The sequence below is a fragment of the Anthonomus grandis genome, chromosome 7, assembly GCF_022605725.1.
Source record: "Anthonomus grandis grandis chromosome 7, icAntGran1.3, whole genome shotgun sequence".
Lineage (NCBI taxonomy): Eukaryota > Metazoa > Arthropoda > Insecta > Coleoptera > Curculionidae > Anthonomus > Anthonomus grandis.
Window position 1 is genome coordinate 29,540,098 of NC_065552.1, and position 20,074 is coordinate 29,560,171.

General features: G+C 32.3%; 1 protein-coding gene across 1 annotated transcript; it reads right to left on the reverse strand.

Moving 5' to 3' along the window:
• Nucleotides 1–1,617: 1,617 nt before the first annotated feature.
• On the reverse strand, nucleotides 1,618–18,205 carry LOC126738750 (N-acetylglucosamine-6-sulfatase-like). The gene is made up of 11 exons (XM_050444189.1): nucleotides 18,026–18,205; nucleotides 17,587–17,932; nucleotides 13,623–13,682; nucleotides 13,347–13,553; nucleotides 13,135–13,287; nucleotides 12,911–13,084; nucleotides 12,663–12,858; nucleotides 12,471–12,614; nucleotides 8,928–9,103; nucleotides 8,756–8,872; nucleotides 1,618–3,206 (listed from the first exon to the last, which is right to left on the reverse strand). The coding sequence occupies exons 2-11, from the start codon at nucleotides 17,758–17,760 to the stop codon at nucleotides 3,060–3,062; spliced, it is 1,548 nt and encodes a 515-aa protein (XP_050300146.1). The 5' UTR covers nucleotides 17,761–17,932; nucleotides 18,026–18,205; the 3' UTR covers nucleotides 1,618–3,059.
• Nucleotides 18,206–20,074: the final 1,869 nt, after the last annotated feature.

Consider the following 20,074-nt stretch of genomic DNA (forward strand, 5'->3'; position numbering starts at 1 on the left):
TTTTTGTATCTAATTTAAAAAACATTTTTTTTCATTATAGAAAACAATACATTTTTAAAGAAATTGTTGACTTTTTTTTTTAATTTATAGGCAGTTCTTTATTTTTGTAATTTTGGTTCTTTTTTTAGTATAGTAAAAGAGTCTTAATTACTATAATTCGGCTATTATTTATCCAGAACAATTTAAAAAAAATAAGGTCAATTTATAAAAATATCCCTAGGCTTTTCCAATGTGTTTATTATCATTGTGCCCTAAATTTTAATGTGCTTATAGACATTTTGTAACAATATCATTTCTCCCTTGACAATGGTGTAAAAACCGAAACGCATCGGGATTAATTGAAAATAAAAATTTCGAAGTAGAAATGATTTTCGTTTTTCATTTTGCTTTACATAATGGTACTTCACCTTGGAGAAATCCGTCATAATTATGAGTATATAATGTATATATATCATATAATGTTCTACCTTGTATATAACTTTAACTTGTATAAATGCTAATTTTTATTGTATAACTTGTGGATTTTTGCTGTAATCCCTTTTCACATTATAGACACATTGCGAAAATTTTTTGTTTAATTTTTGCAACCCAAACCTATGTATCTAGTAGGAAACGTAAGGATCTCTTAGAAATTATAGTACGCAAATAAAAAAAGTGATAAATGGGGGACTTTGTTTAATATGGAGGCAAAAAAAGCCGCAATTTAACATTTTTTCTATTTGCGTACTAGAGTTCCCGAAAGAACCACATATTTCACACTAATTTTAAGCGCTACGTATAGTAGATCAAAATTCAAATTTGACGCCACAATTAAGTTTCTGGTTAGTACTAATACTCCTCGACATTCAGAGGGCGCAACGTTCATCCACGGTTGAGTGTTCTATTGGTTCTTATGAGAGTTTCCTACCTAAGAAGTATCAATTAATCTATGATCTATTTTTTTAAGGGGGGTTTCTATTTAAAAATCAAAATTGTAACGCAATACATATTATTTTTTTAGATCACCATGTATTGTAAGGCTTGAGTGAAAAGACGTCTCCCTAGAAATCATTCTGTGTTGTTTCTGACTCTCTTTCTATTAAGTCTCAATTAAAACACCTCAACAGCTTTAACTAATGTTAGAAAATTCGTAGTAAGACATGGTGAAGGAATCCAAAAAAATACATATTGATATTGTATAGTGAGCCCGTGTAATGTTTCTTTACTTTTTTCTTGACATAGCAACAGCATGAACTTGATGATTACGCAGCCACCCTCCGGCTGCGTACCGACTATGAGAGCCAGCGTCATTTCTGCATTACACACTGCCCTTTCCTGTTCATAAACAGATCTAGAAGTATTAGCCTGAATCCATATTGATACGTAATTACGTACCAATGTAGATTTAGGCTTAATCTATGGTCCTAAAGACGTATCGTATAAATAGGACATAAATTCCCGCGTAATTTAAATCATCGAAATAATAGTTTATTTTGAATATAGTTTGTAAACTTTCAATTGAATTGCATTTAGCGTTAAAATAAATGTTATGCAAAATAACATTTTTACCTTATTTTTAATTCATATTAAAACACTGGAATGGCCAGAATAACTGGGAACTAAAAACACACACTAATAATTGTTATCAAAAAGCATACATTTATTTGTTAGAAAACTAACAATATATTAGATTTTCATTTACATTATAAAGCAGTTTAATAAAGTTATACAGCCCATCATAAATACTTGTTTGTACCAAAACCTATATTTTATTATAATACTTATCCACATATCACAATCTAAGTCTAGTCTCTATTTTGGGTGGGATTAGTTAGCGGCAAATGCACAATAGATAGGAATGTCGTTACCACATATAAGTACAACAGATTAAATAAATTAAGGCAAGATAATTTAAATAATATTTTTGTAAAAAAGGTCCCTGTGTGTTATTAGGCGAAGGCTTACTACCATTATGGCCAAAATATAATAACAAACCAGTAGATGATCTTGTATGTTAAATTATTACGACCCTCAACGATTTCGTGCTAAAATTATTAACCGACTTAGTACCGTATTCACATTAGTATTTTTTACAAAGCAGGCCATTGAAATTTACTTAAAGACCACTGCTTCGGCAATTTATAAATAAATTGGGGTAAGTTAACCTAATGGTTTGTTTTTATGTTTGACATAGAATTCAGTAAATACACATAAACATCTATATATTTTATAATTTAAAAAACCTTGTAATATACAGAGTGTTTTTTTTATTATTCATTTATAAACATTTTAAGCTAGTTCTAAATTCCCTTAATAAATAAATCTACTCCTTTTTTTTAATTTTTCTCAGGTTCTATGACTTAATAAAGAGTTAATTTAAAGTTTATTATGTAAATTTTAAAATAATTTGTAGAAATATTAGATCCAAGATTAATTTACGCATTATATTGTAAAAAACAGGAAATACTAGGATAAATTTCAATTAAAAGATTGTTGTGTTCAACAAAGAGCTATCGAAGGCCTAAATTGGCCATTCCAGAATGCATGGCAATTGAGAATTTTAAGAGTAAACAGTTAATGCCTGAAGTGTTACATTACCCTATTGAAACTATTTGAAGTTTGTACTTAGAAAGAAAAGTATTTATGGGTTTTATCTGCAGAGAATGTAAACTAAATAGAAGAATTTTTAATTTACAAATTCATTGTTAACCTTCATTTATAGTCACAAGGCGGCATTAAGAGATATATGCCACCTATTAGTTAAATCACATTTAAAACGGTTATAAGTGAATTAAAATAGGAGATTTCTTTTAAACCTTACAGATCTAATTTTAGTTCGGTTAAAACTTGTATTTGCTTAAACTTGTATTTGCTTAAAAAAACCTCCGTATATAAAATTAAGTTTTTTCACATAGGTACCTCAGGTTCGTTGTTCTAGTTTTTTTTTATTATTGCTATAAATTGTAAATCACAATGAGTAATATATAAAAAATGCAGTTTGGCCTAGAATTAAATTTTTCTTAGCGGCAGATCTACGTAAGTGCACATAATAGACTCTACTATAGTTTCGAATCACTCTACTATAATGTTTTACAACCTCTTCCTGAACACTTTTTAAATTTGTTCAAAATATTATTGTAATATCTTATGAGTTTGGAGTTCATTTTTGAATAGACGTTTCTGAGCTCGTATGGGTCAAGGACAAGGTTGTAGGCTTCTACGAATCGCTAGAAAAAAATCAACATATAGATTTAAGATATAACAAAATTGTATTACTTAAATAAAAATCACTTAAAAATCTCATTATTAACTAGGAAAATAATAAATAATAGTTATTTATGTAACAAGTGTGTAAAATGATCCTTTTTTGATGAATGGGAAGACAATTCCCATGAATAAAAAAGGAGATTTGAAATCAAATTACTTTACGCACTTAAACGACTTTACAGTAAAAAAAGGTCAAAACATTTGTTGACAAATTATAAATGTCAAATTACTTACAAAAGACTTTTTCAGTCACTAGTACGTAAAAAGTGAAACTTTTCACACCCAGGGAAGTGTGTAAAGGGCGCACCTTTACGCACGGTAGTAGAAAAATATCTTTACTCACGCTAGCTGCATTTTATAATCGATGGGAGCGATGAAGATTACATTGATCATAAAACCCAATAACAACCATAATTTAGTATCAACTCATCAATAACCTAAATACTAAATAGTTTTCAAAGAATAAAATGTGTAGAGCTTTCCTTACTTAAAAACATAAAATATGACTTACACAATCATATATTATTTAAAAGTCGGTCAATTAATTAAGGAAAAAGAAATTTTAATTCATAGACCTCACACATTTTCATCACGTAACATAATAGATGAAGACCACAGGGGAAAAACGATCCAAGTCAAAATTGTAAAATTTTTGATTATTCGCTATTTTTATACCATTTCCCTGGTACTTTAATGTGCCATAAAATATTCTTCAGAATACCGATCGTAGTCCACTAAAATCAGCGATATAAGTTTGGTACACTTTGGAATAACGATCCAAGTCCGCCCGAACTCGACAAAGAACGGTCGAAGTCCACAATGTGTCCGCTTAAATCCTTTAAGATTTGTTAGCATTTTAGTCGTTATTGTTGTATCGTCCTAAGAGGTTGTTGGCGTTGTGTATTGTTTGTTTTGCTACCTTGAAATGTCGGAAGAAAGTAATAGTAGTGACAGTGATATATCTTTAAGTGTTTTGAAAAACAGTAAAAAAAGACTAAAGCTTGGACGTGTAAGTGATGCGGCAAAATTTTTGATAAATCATACTTATGAGACGGGTAATGCATGTGGCTGCAAAAGATTTCGTTGTTTTGAGGTTATATCCGCTGAAAAAAGACGAAAAATCATTCAAAACTTTAATAGCTTAGAAAATAGAAATAGTCAAAACAGCCATTTATGCGGATTAATCGGGATTAAGAATGTTAGTAGAAGAAGACCTAGACAAAACAGCGAGGCTTAGAGATAAGTCGTATACGTTTAAAGGAAGAATTAAACTAGATTGCGAGGGCGGCATGATGGAAGAAACCGAGGTATGTCAAAAAGCTTTTATATTGTTACACGGGATTACCAATCGCCGTATTATGACTATGAAAAACTACCTAAAGAAAGGCGGTTATTGTTTTTGCTGATATGAGGGGGAAACATCAGAATCGCCCTCACCGATTGAGCTCTCAGTGAATCGAAAATGTGCGTAACCACATAAAATCTTTTAAAAGTAGGAAGTCACATTATAGCCTTAAAAAATCATTAAAGATCTACCTCCCTGAAGAGCTTAACGTTAAGAAAATGCACAAAATGTACGGCGACAAATTCTCCAATGACCCAATAAGTTATGAAGCATACAGACAAATTTTCGTCAAAGATTTTAATATTAGTTTCGGGTATCCTCGCTCCGATACGTGTAGTGTGTGTGATGAACACATAAATGAAGTCACTACAAGAGAAACTAAAGAACACTATCGAAAACGAGGCACAGTTGGAATTACAAAATGAAATTAAAAGTTTGGAAAATGAAAATAAATTGCATAAACTTAAAACAGCTACTTTCTATACTAGAAAGCGACACGCTAAAATACAGTCCAGAAAAGATGAGTCAATTGAAGCTATAACCATGGACTTTTCCAAAAATTTTCCTACACCCAACATCACTACCAATGATGTATACTACAAAAGGCAATTGACCTTTGTCAGTTTTAATATTCATAAGCTCTCAACCAATGAGGCTGTTTTTTATACATACCCTGAGACTATTGCCAAGAAAGGTGCTGATGAAGTCGCGTCTTTATTACATGATTTTTGCCATAATATTCTAGGACAAACTGTTAGATGTTTGGAAATATTTTGCGACTCAGTCGCAGGCCAAAATAAGAATTACACCATTATACGCCTCTTACATCATATGGTCCATAAAGAAGGTAGGTTTGATAAAATCAAAATTACATTTCCAATTCGGGGGCTATAGATAAAGACTTTGCTCTCATCAAACAGAAAACAAGAGTTGAAGTTCCATCCCAATGGATCAAGGTTTTTAAAAGTGCTAGGGTTAAACCAATGCCATTAATAATATTGAGTGTACTACAGACATTTTCCATGCATGGACAAAATTTTTAACCCCTCAATATAAAAAAACCTGTCCATTTCCAACAAGGCCAATAAAAGAACTAATAATAAGCCATCAGCATCCACGAACAATTCAAATGCGAGAAACTTACAATGAGCTATCAAGTTTTGTTCTAATACCCCCAAGGCCAGGCATAGCGGCTGCAACACCGGACAAACTTTACAATGGCCTCATTCCTATTCCCAAGTTGAAGTATGACCAACTGCAGGAACTTAAGAAGTTTGTAGATGAAACGTCACAAATCTACTACACTAATTTGCCTTATCATGTTAATAATAGGACTGTAGTTGATGCAGATATGGTAAGTGACAGCGATGAAGTTATATTTTCTACTAATAATAAGGTCATTTCTTTTTCAGCAAAAGTAACTATCAATACCAATGTCTATTATAATGTCCGTGCCAAACATGACGCGCTACTTCGTAATGAAGGTCAGCTACAACGGTCAAATATTAAGGTCCTTAGTAATGTTGTATTCTTGTTATAGCGGCGTTCAAACCTAATTCTTGTGGACTTGGATCGTTTCTCGGTACACCGAAGAGAAGGAATTTTCAATTTTTTTTTTCAAAATTCTGTTTATTTTTTTATGATTTTTAGTCCCTAAGTATTGCCCATGTTAATGACTTCTCATAAAAAAATAGTACAAAACGATTAATTTTTTATTGTTTTGCATGGAAGTCTTCAAAATTTCAAATTCGTTTTTCTCAAAAATATAAAAATGTGACTTAGATCGTTCTTCCCCTGTAGTCTTCAGATAATAAGATGCATAGCAGGTCACATCTACAAATCTAACCAAAGGCGAATTTATGATGAATAGGAGTTTTTACTATAACCACCATTCAAAAAATATCCTTGTAAGAATATGTCAATTAAAAAGTGTTGAAATCTTAAGACCTGTATGAATAATAAAGCGTTTTGTTTAACTGAAATGACGGATAGGCAAGAAAAGAATATAATCCTCAATCCTCCTTATAATCCTTGAAAAGTTCTGTTATTTTAAAAATCTGAATGATATCTATGAATAGGAAGTACAGTTTCCAAAACAAAGACTTGGTTGGAAAAATTCTTGGATTCTGTAAGTGGGAAATAAGTAGTTCTTGCAAGATTGGTACCAAGTTCCCGCACCCAGCAGCCTTTATACTATAAGAGCCTGAATATAGCTTTATTATTTAAATAATTTAAATCAGAGTAAAATTTTAATAATAATTGGTAATCCATGTGTAAACCAAGGTATTTAGAATTTGAATGGCAACATTATCCATGGCCATATCTATGAATTCCACAATATGAGTTTTTCATAGGTTAAAGGAAAGTTGATAAGTATTACACCCCAAGTCTTGATCTGTGTAGTGTCCACAGAGAACATGTCGTCCCTACAATGTCCAAATGTCGAATGTGAAAATACCTACTTTTCAGGAGAGCTAAAAAACATATTTAATTGTCATTTAAAAATTATCGCATATGCCAACTTATTTTTTTTTTTATATTAATGCTATGCAGTTTTTCATTCTTTTTGTGATAGTGCTAACACTTATAGTTTTTTTTTCTTATTATAGGCTAAAAATCTATCGTCACTTTGCATCTTATTAAAAATGTGTACCAATTTACGGCTTTGTCAAAAATTTTACTTCAAAGAATCGAATGTGACATATTCGATTGTTTGTGTTATAAAAATTTAATTTTTTTGTTTTTAATAATAGTCAAGTAATAAAACAAAAAATGACATACAAATTATTTATTATAAGCACTTAACACATTAGAAAACGAAACCAAGAACAAGATAAAAATATGGTTAAGTGGAATTAAATGATAGAAGAATCATCATTCTCACGGAAATTTAAACATGAAATTAAATTACAATTAGAAATATTTTTTAAATCTCTTGTATTCGGGCTTATCTTCATCTTCATTAGCATCTGGCTCTGATAGACAGTCCCTTACTTCGCTTGATGTTGGTAGGGAGTAGTAGTATTGGTGGTAGGGTTTTGGGATCAAATTTTGTGAGCACATTGACAAAAGATCTCTTTTTTTACATCGGTGATGGGAAGTCTATTATTATAAGGAGTAGAAGGAGTTGTTTGATAATATCCTCTTTTTTTGTAGCCACTAATTTCAAAAAGTCCTCATTATAGTTTCGTTTCATTAAAATGTGTTTGTTTTCATTCTTTTTATATTGAAACCATACACCATCAATGAAAGTAAAATTTTTTCATCAACAAGATTTTGAAGATTTTTTGATATTTGCGGTGTCTAACTAACAAATGTGTCATATTCGATAGTGTGTAGATTTACAAATATAACAAGTTTTTGTAATCTCGGTACAAAAAAACGAATGTGAATATTCGATACTTTGATTCTGTAAAATATAGAAATACATATATATTCGCTACTTCTAAAACGCGTTCTAAAGGAGCTACGGATTCAATAATTTGCCACAAGACGTATTACGTCTAGTATAACAGCAATGTATCGAATTTGAAAAATCCTTTTTTTCACATTCGATAGTTGGACATTGTAGGGACGATGTGTTGCAAACCTACAAGTGTGGCCACTGTTCTCTCCCTTATAAAGATTAGATAAGACAGAGAAACTGATCAAAACTTCCTTCCTCTCAGAGAGATATGACTTTAAATCCCCTAAGCCTCGAAACCATGGAAACTATATTTATTAAGCTTCAACACCAGTATTATGTGATACAATGTCAAAACAGATCACAGAAAATTCCTGGACTTTAACAACGTCAACAGCCCGACAGCATCTGCAGTGCTTCAGTTTGACGTTGAGAGCTAAGCTGATCTTCATTTACCAGTGTGGAGTAAAGCAATGAAATAAAATTTTATGAATGCACTGAGATTGAGCACTGAGTTTGGTAGTGACTGAGGTTAATTTCGTCGCTTGATTGGAATTGCCCAAATTTTTCAAACGCCACATTTTAAGTTAAGAAGCTGTTTTTTAGTGTTCCAATCTTATTGACATTGCTCGCACAGATCATTCTCTAAATGTTCACCGATATTTCAGAAAATTCATAAAATGTCTCTAAAACTCTTATCAATAATTTTATTTTTTGAGTACTAAATTTGCATTTAAAACTTATCAGTATAAAAATCTTACCTGACTATCAGCAAATCTACAATATTTAAACCTAAGAGCTTCACGAAAGTCCATAACACAGGTGTAAGTGTTATTCCTGCTATCTTGACATTTGCACCATTGACTAGTACTACATTCCTTATAAAGAAAAAAAACGTGTAAGTAATAACACATCATTAATTGTAACTCTTACTGCTAAATTGTCACCATCGTAAGCCAAATCGCACTCTCGATCTACAGTCTTTTCATTAGCTTCTCCCCAGTATTCCATAAAAACAAATCGAAACCCGATATTATTTTTTTTAGATAGAAGCTGTTTTTTAAAACTTTTGCCGTCCATGTGATGTGGGGGTTTTACACCTGCTAAATCTAAAACAAAAACTCGTGCAAAAAATGGCAAATCAGCATACAGTATAGTGAATTACAATATTTAAATTAAGTGTTATATCATTATGCTACTCATATACATTTATATTATATATTAGTAGAAAAATTGATATGTTTGAGAGAACTTTTAAATACGCAGTTGAAAACATGTATGTCTAATCCATACAAATGAAAAGAACGCTGGATCGTAGTAATTGAAATATGAAATTCATGACTTTGAAGGGTTTATGGAATTTCTGGAGAGAAGGTTTCAGTCGTTAGAAGCAATAACAAAGGAATCAAAAACCAAGAGCATCAGCAATCATGGGTGCACCTTTTGTAAAATGCAAAATCATGGCATATTCCAGTGCCATAAATTTAAGGCACTATCTCCAAATGAACGAAACAATGAAATTTACAGCCAAGGAATATGTGCTAATTGCTTAAGTCATAATCGCAGCAAAAATGCCAAATTACTGCAATATGTACCATCTGTAAACGCAATCATCATACACTCCTGCATATGGACAGAGCTCCCACTAACGAAAGGAATATTAACCAACGTCAAAATCAGATAAGAGGGTCAGGCAGAAGATACGGGGACAATAATGCCATACGTCAGAACACCAGCAGCCACTATGTAGATAACCAACAAGAAAATGTGCTGCTAGCAACGGCATTGGTTCAAGTTGCAACTCAAAACACCAACCAGATACTTCGACTACTGATTGATCAAGGGTCACAATCGTCATTGATCACTGAAGAAGTCGGATGTTTGCAGGATGTTAAATGAGACACAACGTGATCGTTAATGCTAATTTTATTAATTTCCCCTAGCGTATTTATAGTAAATACAATAGTCGATTCATCACTTTTAATTTACAATGGGTGACTTGGTTTTAGTAATAAATGTAGGTCAGGCGTAATAATGCAATAATGCTGACTGGAAGGTTCATTGATATTAATTTAGGTATTTTATATACTATGCGAAACAATATGTACAATATAAGATTTTTAATAAAATTAAAACTAATGGCGGTTAGACACTGGACGTAATTATTTCTGTAGAAATCAAGATAAGACAGTTGTTGTCTTGTCCCCTGAATAGTTCCATTCAGTAATTTCAAAATAAAATATAAATCAGCCTTAATTCGAGCGTATCCATCAACCACATAGATAAAATTGATTTATAGTTAGTATGTGCATTATTTTTGGAACTTTAAGTTTAAAGGACCAATTTCTTAGAACTTATCTCTGTACTGGTTAGCATACTCTAAACCTAGATCGTACCAAAGTACAAAACAAGATTTTAAGTACAGAACATGAAAAATCACCGCTAAATCTAGATATAAAACCGAAACTTCAATAAACGCTTTTTATAGATTTTTCAGTATGTAGTACAAATGGTAATTTGCCCTCCAAAATAACGCAAGATCTTTTACCTCCGTTACTATTTTTAGAGTAGGAGAACCAATGCTATAATTAAATAAAATTAGATTGCGTGACCCAGAAATAGAAATCGAGTTACATTTTAATGCATTTAATTCTAAACTATTTAGATTACACTGTTTCCAATAACTAGACTAGTCCTTCTGCAATAACTAACATTGACAAAAGGAATTAATGGCTAGAATATTATCAGCAAATAACAAAAAAACCTCAATCTTTTATGAATATTGAAGTATCATAAACAGGTTAAAGAGCAACTGACTTTGAGGAACACCATAGATTTAGAGAAAGAATACTTTAGTTTTATACACTGAAATCTCTCAAGCAAATAACTCTCTAGCCAAGAATTTAGATTTAAATCAAAAGCCAACCATACAAACTTCGCAAGCATAAGAGCTCAAAAATTTACTCAAACGCTTTTGAGAAGTCCGTATACACGGTATCAACCGGTAAACCTTTTTCAAAAGCACCCAACACACAGTCCTCATAAGAAATGAGGTTGGTAACAGTGGAAAAACCCACTTGAAAACCATGTTGATGTTCAGTAATTTGGCCTTGACATTACCAAGTTAATTCCTTTGTTACTATTTTATCTAAGAGTTTGGGTAGAGGACTGTAATTACAGACTCCTCGGTAATTGGTGACATCGCTAGTCTTCCTCTTTCAAAAAGTGGGAATAATTACATATTAAACACTGATTTAGCTAGAGCACAAATACACTCATTTCATAGCAATACAATAGAGATGTTGCATTTTTAATTAAGTATTTCACTGAACACATCTACTTAACAGATCCTAATTGAGTTTACATTAAATTGCTCTTTAAGATTGACGTAATAATCAGGGACTCGATATGATGTATCAGAGTAAACACTAGAAAGATATTTGGCAAACAATTCAACTGCATTACTCCCCTCTTCACTTGAAAACATTATCTACTCTCTAATAAAAGATTTCCATATCCAAGGTGTTCGTTGGCAGAGCCTGTATACATATATTATCGCTTACCTGAAGTACATAGTTTTTTGTCTTGCTATTTAGTACAATTAAATTTTGCTAGTCATCTAATAATCTTATATTTTAACTGTATTCGATTAGGACCTACTGCAACATAAGTATTAATACTGTTTAATATTGTAACGACAGTCATATCTGACATCTAAAAAGGTCTGTATTAAATTTGAAAAAGTCATTCGGCTGTTCAATCATTTTTGGGCCACTAGTGCTGCCAATTTTAACTTATTACTACTATACGGTCTACACCACTGGTCCGACTACTACTACTACTATGCAGTGCATCCGTAAAGTAGCCAATAAACTCAATAAAAATGAAATGGTTTCTGGAAATTAAATATACAGGGTGACTCAAAAAAAATATCAACGTCATCAATGTTTTTTAAATGGAAACCACAATTTTTTAATGCAGAATCAGAAAGAACACATTTTTTTACAAAGGATATGGTACAAATGATTAGTGGTTATATAAGCAATTTTGAACGAAAATCGATGATAAAATGTAAAATTAAAGAAATACGGTTAACAACGAGCACCGTTAAAAACCTGACAATAACCAAGGCGATTTAAATATTCTTTTAGAACGTTGTCAATGACATCTGGAGTAATATTTCCCGGCGTATTAATCCTTTTAAATCTTCTAAACTCGCTGGTTTAGTGACATACACTTTACTTTTTAAGTATCCCCATAAAAAGTAATCAAGGAGAGTTAAATCTGGCGATCTGGGTGGCCATTCAATGAACCATCGCCTACCTATCCAATCATTTGGAAAAACTATATAATTTATTTGTATAATTGTGGAAATTTGTGACCAGGACTTATAGGAGCATCGTAAGTGTTAGTGACGTGTATTTTTGCCAATAGCTAAGTAATTAAAAAAAATTACAAGTACAATGAGTTTCCTACCTAAAATAGTTGGTGCCAGATCAACAGAAGACACCGGATAAGATTCCAGAATTTTTTTTCCAACACCAGGACCGCTTATGAAAAGTGGTACTCGGGTGTCGGCCTCGTACGGTTGACGTTTATCCCAGGGCTGACCGAACTGACCTAAAAATCTTGGTCACGCATATTTTATTTTATTAACAAAACTCTCACCGATATGAAATCCATTGTCTGAATGAACAATAAAATAAGTTTTATGAAACACTTTCATTTTTTTCAACATCAAAACGATCCTCTCGACCAAGTCGTCTACGGCGAGTAAAGTTTGAAACCTCCTTCTCTGTATTTGGTTCAAGATTGTTATGTTTGTTGGGAGTCTCTTTGGGGGCATTTTGACCACCCAATGTTTCTACAAAGTATTTTTCTTATTACAGACATATTAAAAAAAAAACTTAACTTACGTTATGAGGTGTGTAATTAAAAGAAGGATTCCTGACCACCTCTACATCCGGAAATGAGTGGACATATCGTCTTGGAGGAATGAAAGGCGAATGAGCAGCAGGGGGAGCCACCATCATAAAAAATGGGTTATTGTCTGGTTTCTTTTCATTCAGAAAGGCTAAACTGTAATTGGCCTAAAAAATGTATTACAAACATTTTTCTCAATCTAAGAACATTTTTTTACCAATAAGTCTGTTAAATATAAATTTTTCAAAGCCATATTGGTTCCATTAACAGATAAAGTATAATTGTAATATTTGGAGTTTCCTTTTAGCCCTATCCACCAATCCCAGCCTTTGGGGACGTGTGCAGTTCCTCCGGCAAACTTTGAACCATACTTCAAAATAAATACACCATTATATATGAAAATTTAAAAACTTCACAGCCGCATTTTACCTGATTTAAATATTTTCCAGCATAAAACGTTGTGTAGTTAGCTTTATTTTTCAATAAGGCCCCAATTGAATGGGGCTCATGGTGTTTTTGCCAGTATTCGCTGGAACAGTTTCCAGATAAAGAATTGTTGAATACTCCAAGGTTGTGCGGGTATTTTCCTGTTAGAATGGTGCTTCTGCTCGGACAGCACAGTGGGGTATTAACAAACTGTACAAAATTTGAAGTGTTGGTTTATCTTTTACATTTATCAAGATGTGAAAAGAAGTATATACTTACTGCATGCATGAAAAACTTGCCCTTGTCAGCGATGAGGTTTAGAGTCTTTTTCATGGCTGTCTAAAACAAAGTTAGAAGAAGTTAAAATATCATATTAAGAACATTTTTCATTTCCATTGTGCTGAGCATCACAGAATTACGACATTGTATTCCTTTCTATTTGAGAAAGATTCAAAGCGTTTTAATGGTTTGTTATCTTATTATTTGGTAGGAATTTGGATTTTTACTCCTATGGTAGGTTGACTGAAAGAAGATTTAAGTTCAAGGTCCAATTTTAGACAATATCTGCTGTTTGTTGTACATGATCAAAAGCTGGAAAGGTTCACAAAGTTGAATACTACAGCGAAAAGATGTTTTTTTTTATCACCCTCATTTATTAAAAGGAAATTTTGCCCAATATAGGTATATAGAATAAACATTTTCACATTCAAATATATAATATTATAAGCATCTTAGCATATAAACAAATTAACAGTTATAAAATAACATGTAAGAATTTTATAAATATTTTTTGGATTACTTTATTTTCTTTTGAACTGGACCTTACTCTTTTAATATTCTATTTCATATATTTGCATTTTAGGACCATTAAAGTGCTAAATTATTTAAAGATCTTGAAAAATACTGCTTTACTACTAAATTTGGACAAACAGAAAAATTTGAACTTTTTTTTCAAATCCGGGTAATTATATTTTAAATTAAAAAAGCATGTCTTTTGTTAATTTGCCAACATGCTATAACTAATGAACAGAAGGTTTGGTGTGGTACTACGAAATTTTCAAATCTCTCAATTATTTTTTTTTATAGAAATATATTTATTCTACATATATCACTATTTACCATTAATAGGTGGTTGGCTGGTTTATACTAAGTAAATATTAATTACTTTATTATTAGTATATAACTATTTTAATCAGATATTACATTAATATACTAATTATGGGACATCCTTCATCGGGCATACCAAGAATAGTGAGTTTGTGTTTTTTGTGTGAGCTTGATGTTTTTACAAGAATAAAATGTTAGTAAATAGCACAAGTCCTCTTTTATGACTCTGTCATTTAAATCTAATATTATCAAATAATATGATTACAACATTAATGGAACAATCTAGATATTACTATCAAAGCAATAGTAATATCTGAAAACATTTCTATTATGTCCTTGGATAAGGAAATGACTTTAATTTAAAATAAAACTTATTAAGCATAATGTTTTTTATTAGTAGATATTGAAGACATTTTGTGATATTTTCTACCAATGCAACTGTCCTGAAAGCCCCCAGGGTTTGAACAGTGTTTGCTAAAAATAAATATGGTGACCTTATGATAAATATCTTCTTTGCAGCTGATACACTTGAAGGTTCTCTGTTGACACACTTGACCACCAACGTATGGTTCTGTGTAAACAGATTTCTACTTAATTGGTATATAAAGATTATATATAGAGATAAAGATTGGTGATAGGGCTCTTGAAATTCTTACTGTGACTGTGTGACAATCTTATGTTTGTCAAGCAGAATAAGGAAGACTTTGGGACCCTTAGGAACATTCATAATCATCACAACAATCATCATCATCACACAATCGTGATCTTGTTCCTGCTTACTAGTAGCATCAAACTGTGCCTAGTATTTGAAAATTACATTTTACAACTTGCCTATTAACTGAAAGTATCTCACACTCCAATTTAAATCCAAGATTAAGGACATTTTATTGAAAAAAGCTGTTTATAGTAATAAAGAGTACCTATTTCAAATGTGAATTTTGACCTTTTAATGGTATATGCGGCCTGTTTTTTTTTTAATGGTGTCATAGAGCCTTGTCATATAACTTTTACAGAGTCTTAATTTTAATCAATTTTTATTGGATAGCCAAATTAGTAGAACTTTGTGCTCTTGTTCTGCTTTTCTATTATTTCTTTTCTTCAATGCTTGACATTGGTTAGCCTTTTGTGAATTTGGAAAAATAAGTAATTTTTTTTACCCTGCATTATATGTACCAAATAATCTGCAAAACACACCATAGTGTCTTCATCTGTTGAAGCCATCAGATCATTGACAAATTAAAAATAATATAATAACTACCGACTATGATAAAATTATATTACAAATAATATATTTATTTATTTATGGAATCCATTTACAAGTGTTACATAATAATATAATAATAATAATAATAATAAATGTCTTCTTTATTCAGCATAAAAATACATGTTTTCTTAACTACTAAATAAGTAATGGCGAGATCTAGCTTAAAGCTACTCTATCTAACCATATTAATAAGCACAAATGCAAAATTTTATAGAACATAATAGCAGAATAAAAATGTAAAATAATAAATATAATACAATCTGCTATGCGCAATAAATCATAGTAGGTACTTCAATGAAGGACCAGAGATGATTACCTATGTCGGTTTTGAAAAATATAATTTTTATTTTTTTGTTTAAAGGTTGTTCCAGAGAGAAGAGACTTAACTTCAGGTGGTAGTGCATTATAGATTTTTGGAGCATTGTAACTAAATGAGCCCTGGAATTTTGCTGTTTTATGCCCTGGAATAACAAAATTATGCGCGTTTCGTGTGGTTCTGCCGTGAATTTTGGAGTTTGAAATTAATTTATTAGATAAATAAGCTGGTTGTCCGAAAACACAACTTTATGGACTAGTGTAGCCATTTGCAGTACAAAGCGTTCATCCAAAGAAAGCCACCCTGATCTGACCAACAGGGGAGTGACATGGTCGCATTTACTCATACCAAAACTAAACTTGAGGCACCCGTTTTGAATTTTCTGAAGGCTATTCTTTTCACGTTGATACAAGGCAGGCCAAAACAGAACTTGAGCATAACTAACAATTGACAAAATTAATGTATCACAAAGATGTAGTTTAATATCAGCTGTCAAAACCTGTTTGTTCATATAGAGTATTTTTAATTTATAAAAACATGCCCTCAACAAACTTGACACATGCCCCTCAAACCTGAGATCCGTGTCAAGGACAATCCCCAAATTCTTCTGGTTATTAGAAGGAGGTAAAGGAGATCCATCTATGCTGATCTTCACGGTATCTGGACATAACATACCTATACAAACATATATACACAGATACAAGAGTATCTATAAATCAATAAAAGGTGAAGACAAATTAATTATTTAAGGACCCTATGAAATAATATTTTTTAACTGCCTTTTAACAGGTGTAATCTTAGAGTCAAAAAAGCTTATCTGTCTCGACAGACCATTAGCACTCCAAGCCATTCATGTAATTGGCTCATTAATACCATAATTGGTATGGTGGAATGGGAGTGAAAATATTTCTGACTGTCTATTCAATCTGGAAGGCACTCTACACTTAAAAAGAGACAATGACTCGGGACAATCTATAGTAGCATTTAAAACCTTATGCATAAAACATAAGTCAAGTAATGTTCTTCATCACTCTAATGGTAAGTTCAGGTTATCCCTGACCGACTGATAGTAATACTCATGTCTCCTGTAACCACATCTAAAAGCAGTCACCCTTAAAAATTTATTTTGAGTCTTTCAATCTACTCAATGTAGAAGTACTCCAAGATGGGCTTAACAAGAAAGCAACAAAGTAGTCTAAAAGTAAACAAAGACAAATCAGTTGTAGAACTCTTCATTTAAAGTATATCTTATTCATTTAAAGTATCTATCTGATTCATGACACACCACATTTTATGAATCACAATATTTTAACTAGTCTTGCAGGTCATAATAAAATAAATTTTATAACTATTATCCATACACTGAACAGTGTTATATGCCCAGCTATAACAATGTTTTCCCAGAACTGGGTTCAGTTTCCTCAATTAGATTTCTTATATGTAAATGTATTCTAAATGCATTGTACAGATAATTGAATATTACAAAACATGTAATTTATGCAATCACCCACATCTCATCTTATTATTTATCAACTGAAGCAAAGAAATATACTTACCACCCCATTGAGCATCAAATCCAGATCATCAGCTAAAATATAAACAAAATTCGGAGGGGACCTGTCCAAAAGGGGCTCCCGCCACTTGCCTTTGAATTTCGCGTGCCGCGCCCCCACTATTAAAAAACATAAACCGAAAAACGCAAATTTAAACAAAAAAACAAACTGCGCCATTTTTATCACTGGTTTAATTATTGTTAAACACAAAACATTTAGATACTAAATAAACTATACTTAAATATAAATTAACAAAAACTAAGCTTGGTAAGGGACTAGTTCAATTCCTTGGCATTCCTGGGCTATTCGTACGCCCAGCGCAAAGATCCCGATACTTTTGACGAGGGCCCTGCAAAAAAAATTGATTTTTCATTTAACCTCACTTTCGCCCTTCTGAGAGAAAGTGAGGTTAAATAAGAGTTTTTAATCAGTTGCTACGTACCATTTGAATTCGTCATGGTAGATACTTGTGAGGAATGTAACAAGACCGCCTTGTTTAGACATGTTAGATTTTTCTCAAGAAGATTTTTAGAATGTGATATCTCTAGGGAAAATTCTCTAGAAAAATCGGAAAATATTTTAAAACGTCAAAAAATGACAAAAGGTATATGACAGATGTCACCCTTAACAAGTAAAGGTACAACTGTCATTTAAGGCCCCATTCAGGCACCCGTGACGCCGATATAAAATCGCTTGATTGAATGCTGTGCAGCGCGATATGACCCGCTTATAACAATGTACAATTTTCTCTTCGGTGATAATACATACAACTATCTATATCTTCAGGGATAGTCAAGAATTGGCACATCTTGGGTGTCTGACTACAGAAGAAGCAGTGAAGCGATCGTGAAATAGAACAATTCTAGAAGTTCAGAGTTAAGATGCCCGCTACACTTCTCAAATTGCACGCAACAAGTGACGTCATACATAAAGTTACAGAAACATTTTGGGAGGGAAAGTCGACCTCAAAAATTTTATAGCCCGTATTATATGCGCTAAAAATTTTGATATCCTATTATATAAGGTATATGTATCCTATATAGAGAGTTTTTCAATAAGAACGCAAGATTTGACTTAAAAATATTACATAATTACAAAGTGCGTCCAATGATCGGTCGACATAATACTCCTAATTTGTGAAAAGGATCATCAAAAAATACAAAAGTACTGTTTCGGTTAGTGATGTGAAATAAACGATTCGAGCTCGTAGAGGTTGTTCAGAACAAAATATCACGGGAGATCGCGAGAGTGGGACAGAAAGGCCAGAGATATCAATTCGTCATTGTCTACAATGGAATCGGTTTCTGGTAAACAAGCTTCCGTTGAGCCAAGATAAAAGTCAAAATATGACCTTTACATTACGAAAAACCACAGAAACTATATCAGTTAAATTCCTTGGCATCCTCTTGGATTCAGAATTAAAATGGGAAATTGATGTTGACCGATACCTTGAGAACCGCGTACTTTGGCATCTTCACATTGTCATGGCTTATGGTGTGTTAGTATGAGGAGGATCCACTTATTTAGAGAAGGTTTTTGGACTTGGACACAGGAAAATCATTAGAATTTTGTCTGGAATAGGCTGTAGATAGGACATAGGACTACCGAGATTCTTTTACCCAATTAGGAATATTGACACTCCCTTGTTTATATTTTGGAAAACCTTGTTTACATCAAGGTTCATTGGCTACTCATATGAGCATATGATTATGACACCAGAAACAAAACTAATTAGTTCCAGTTTATTGCCGTTTAGGAAAAAGCCAAAATAGACCACATTATATGGGTGTTAAACTATTTAATAAGACACCTTATATAGTGAAAAAAATATATAAAAGAGTTCAAATACCACATAAAAAAATTCTTGAGAAAACATGTATTCTATACTCTAGAAGGATTCCTAAATTACCAGTTTTCACCCTACGTTGCCACCTGAATACATTTACGATCATTGACTTGACTTGCTAGTTTCAATGGCTTCTGCTACGAGGCAATCAGCCAGCACGATTTGGAGATTCGGGAAAACCGTCGGGTATGTACCCTGTTTCCCGATTCGATGTTTTCACACTTTTTAATACTGAAATGCACGGTGACGCTTCCCCCACGATGCATCCGGCCAGGCTACCGGCGTGAATAGGTTCAGCTACCACTACTGGCAGAGGGCAAGGGCAGGAAAGGGTCTAGGAAGGGTTCCAAAGGATGGGAAAGGAAAGAACGACCACGTGTTGACGGGGTGCAGGATGACGCGGAAGTGCATTTATGATCATTTTAATTTTTTAATATATTTTTTAACCTTATTTTTAGTGTGTATTTTTATATTCGTGTTGCTACATATTTTTATCTGCGATGTAGATTCATGATTCTTCTATTTGGATTTGGTCATTTCAAAAGGCACTCTTGATCCTTTAGCGAATTTTCACTAAAGATTTACAGCTACATGTCTACAAAATCCAATTAACTCAAGAACTTCTGCTAGCACACCATGAACAGC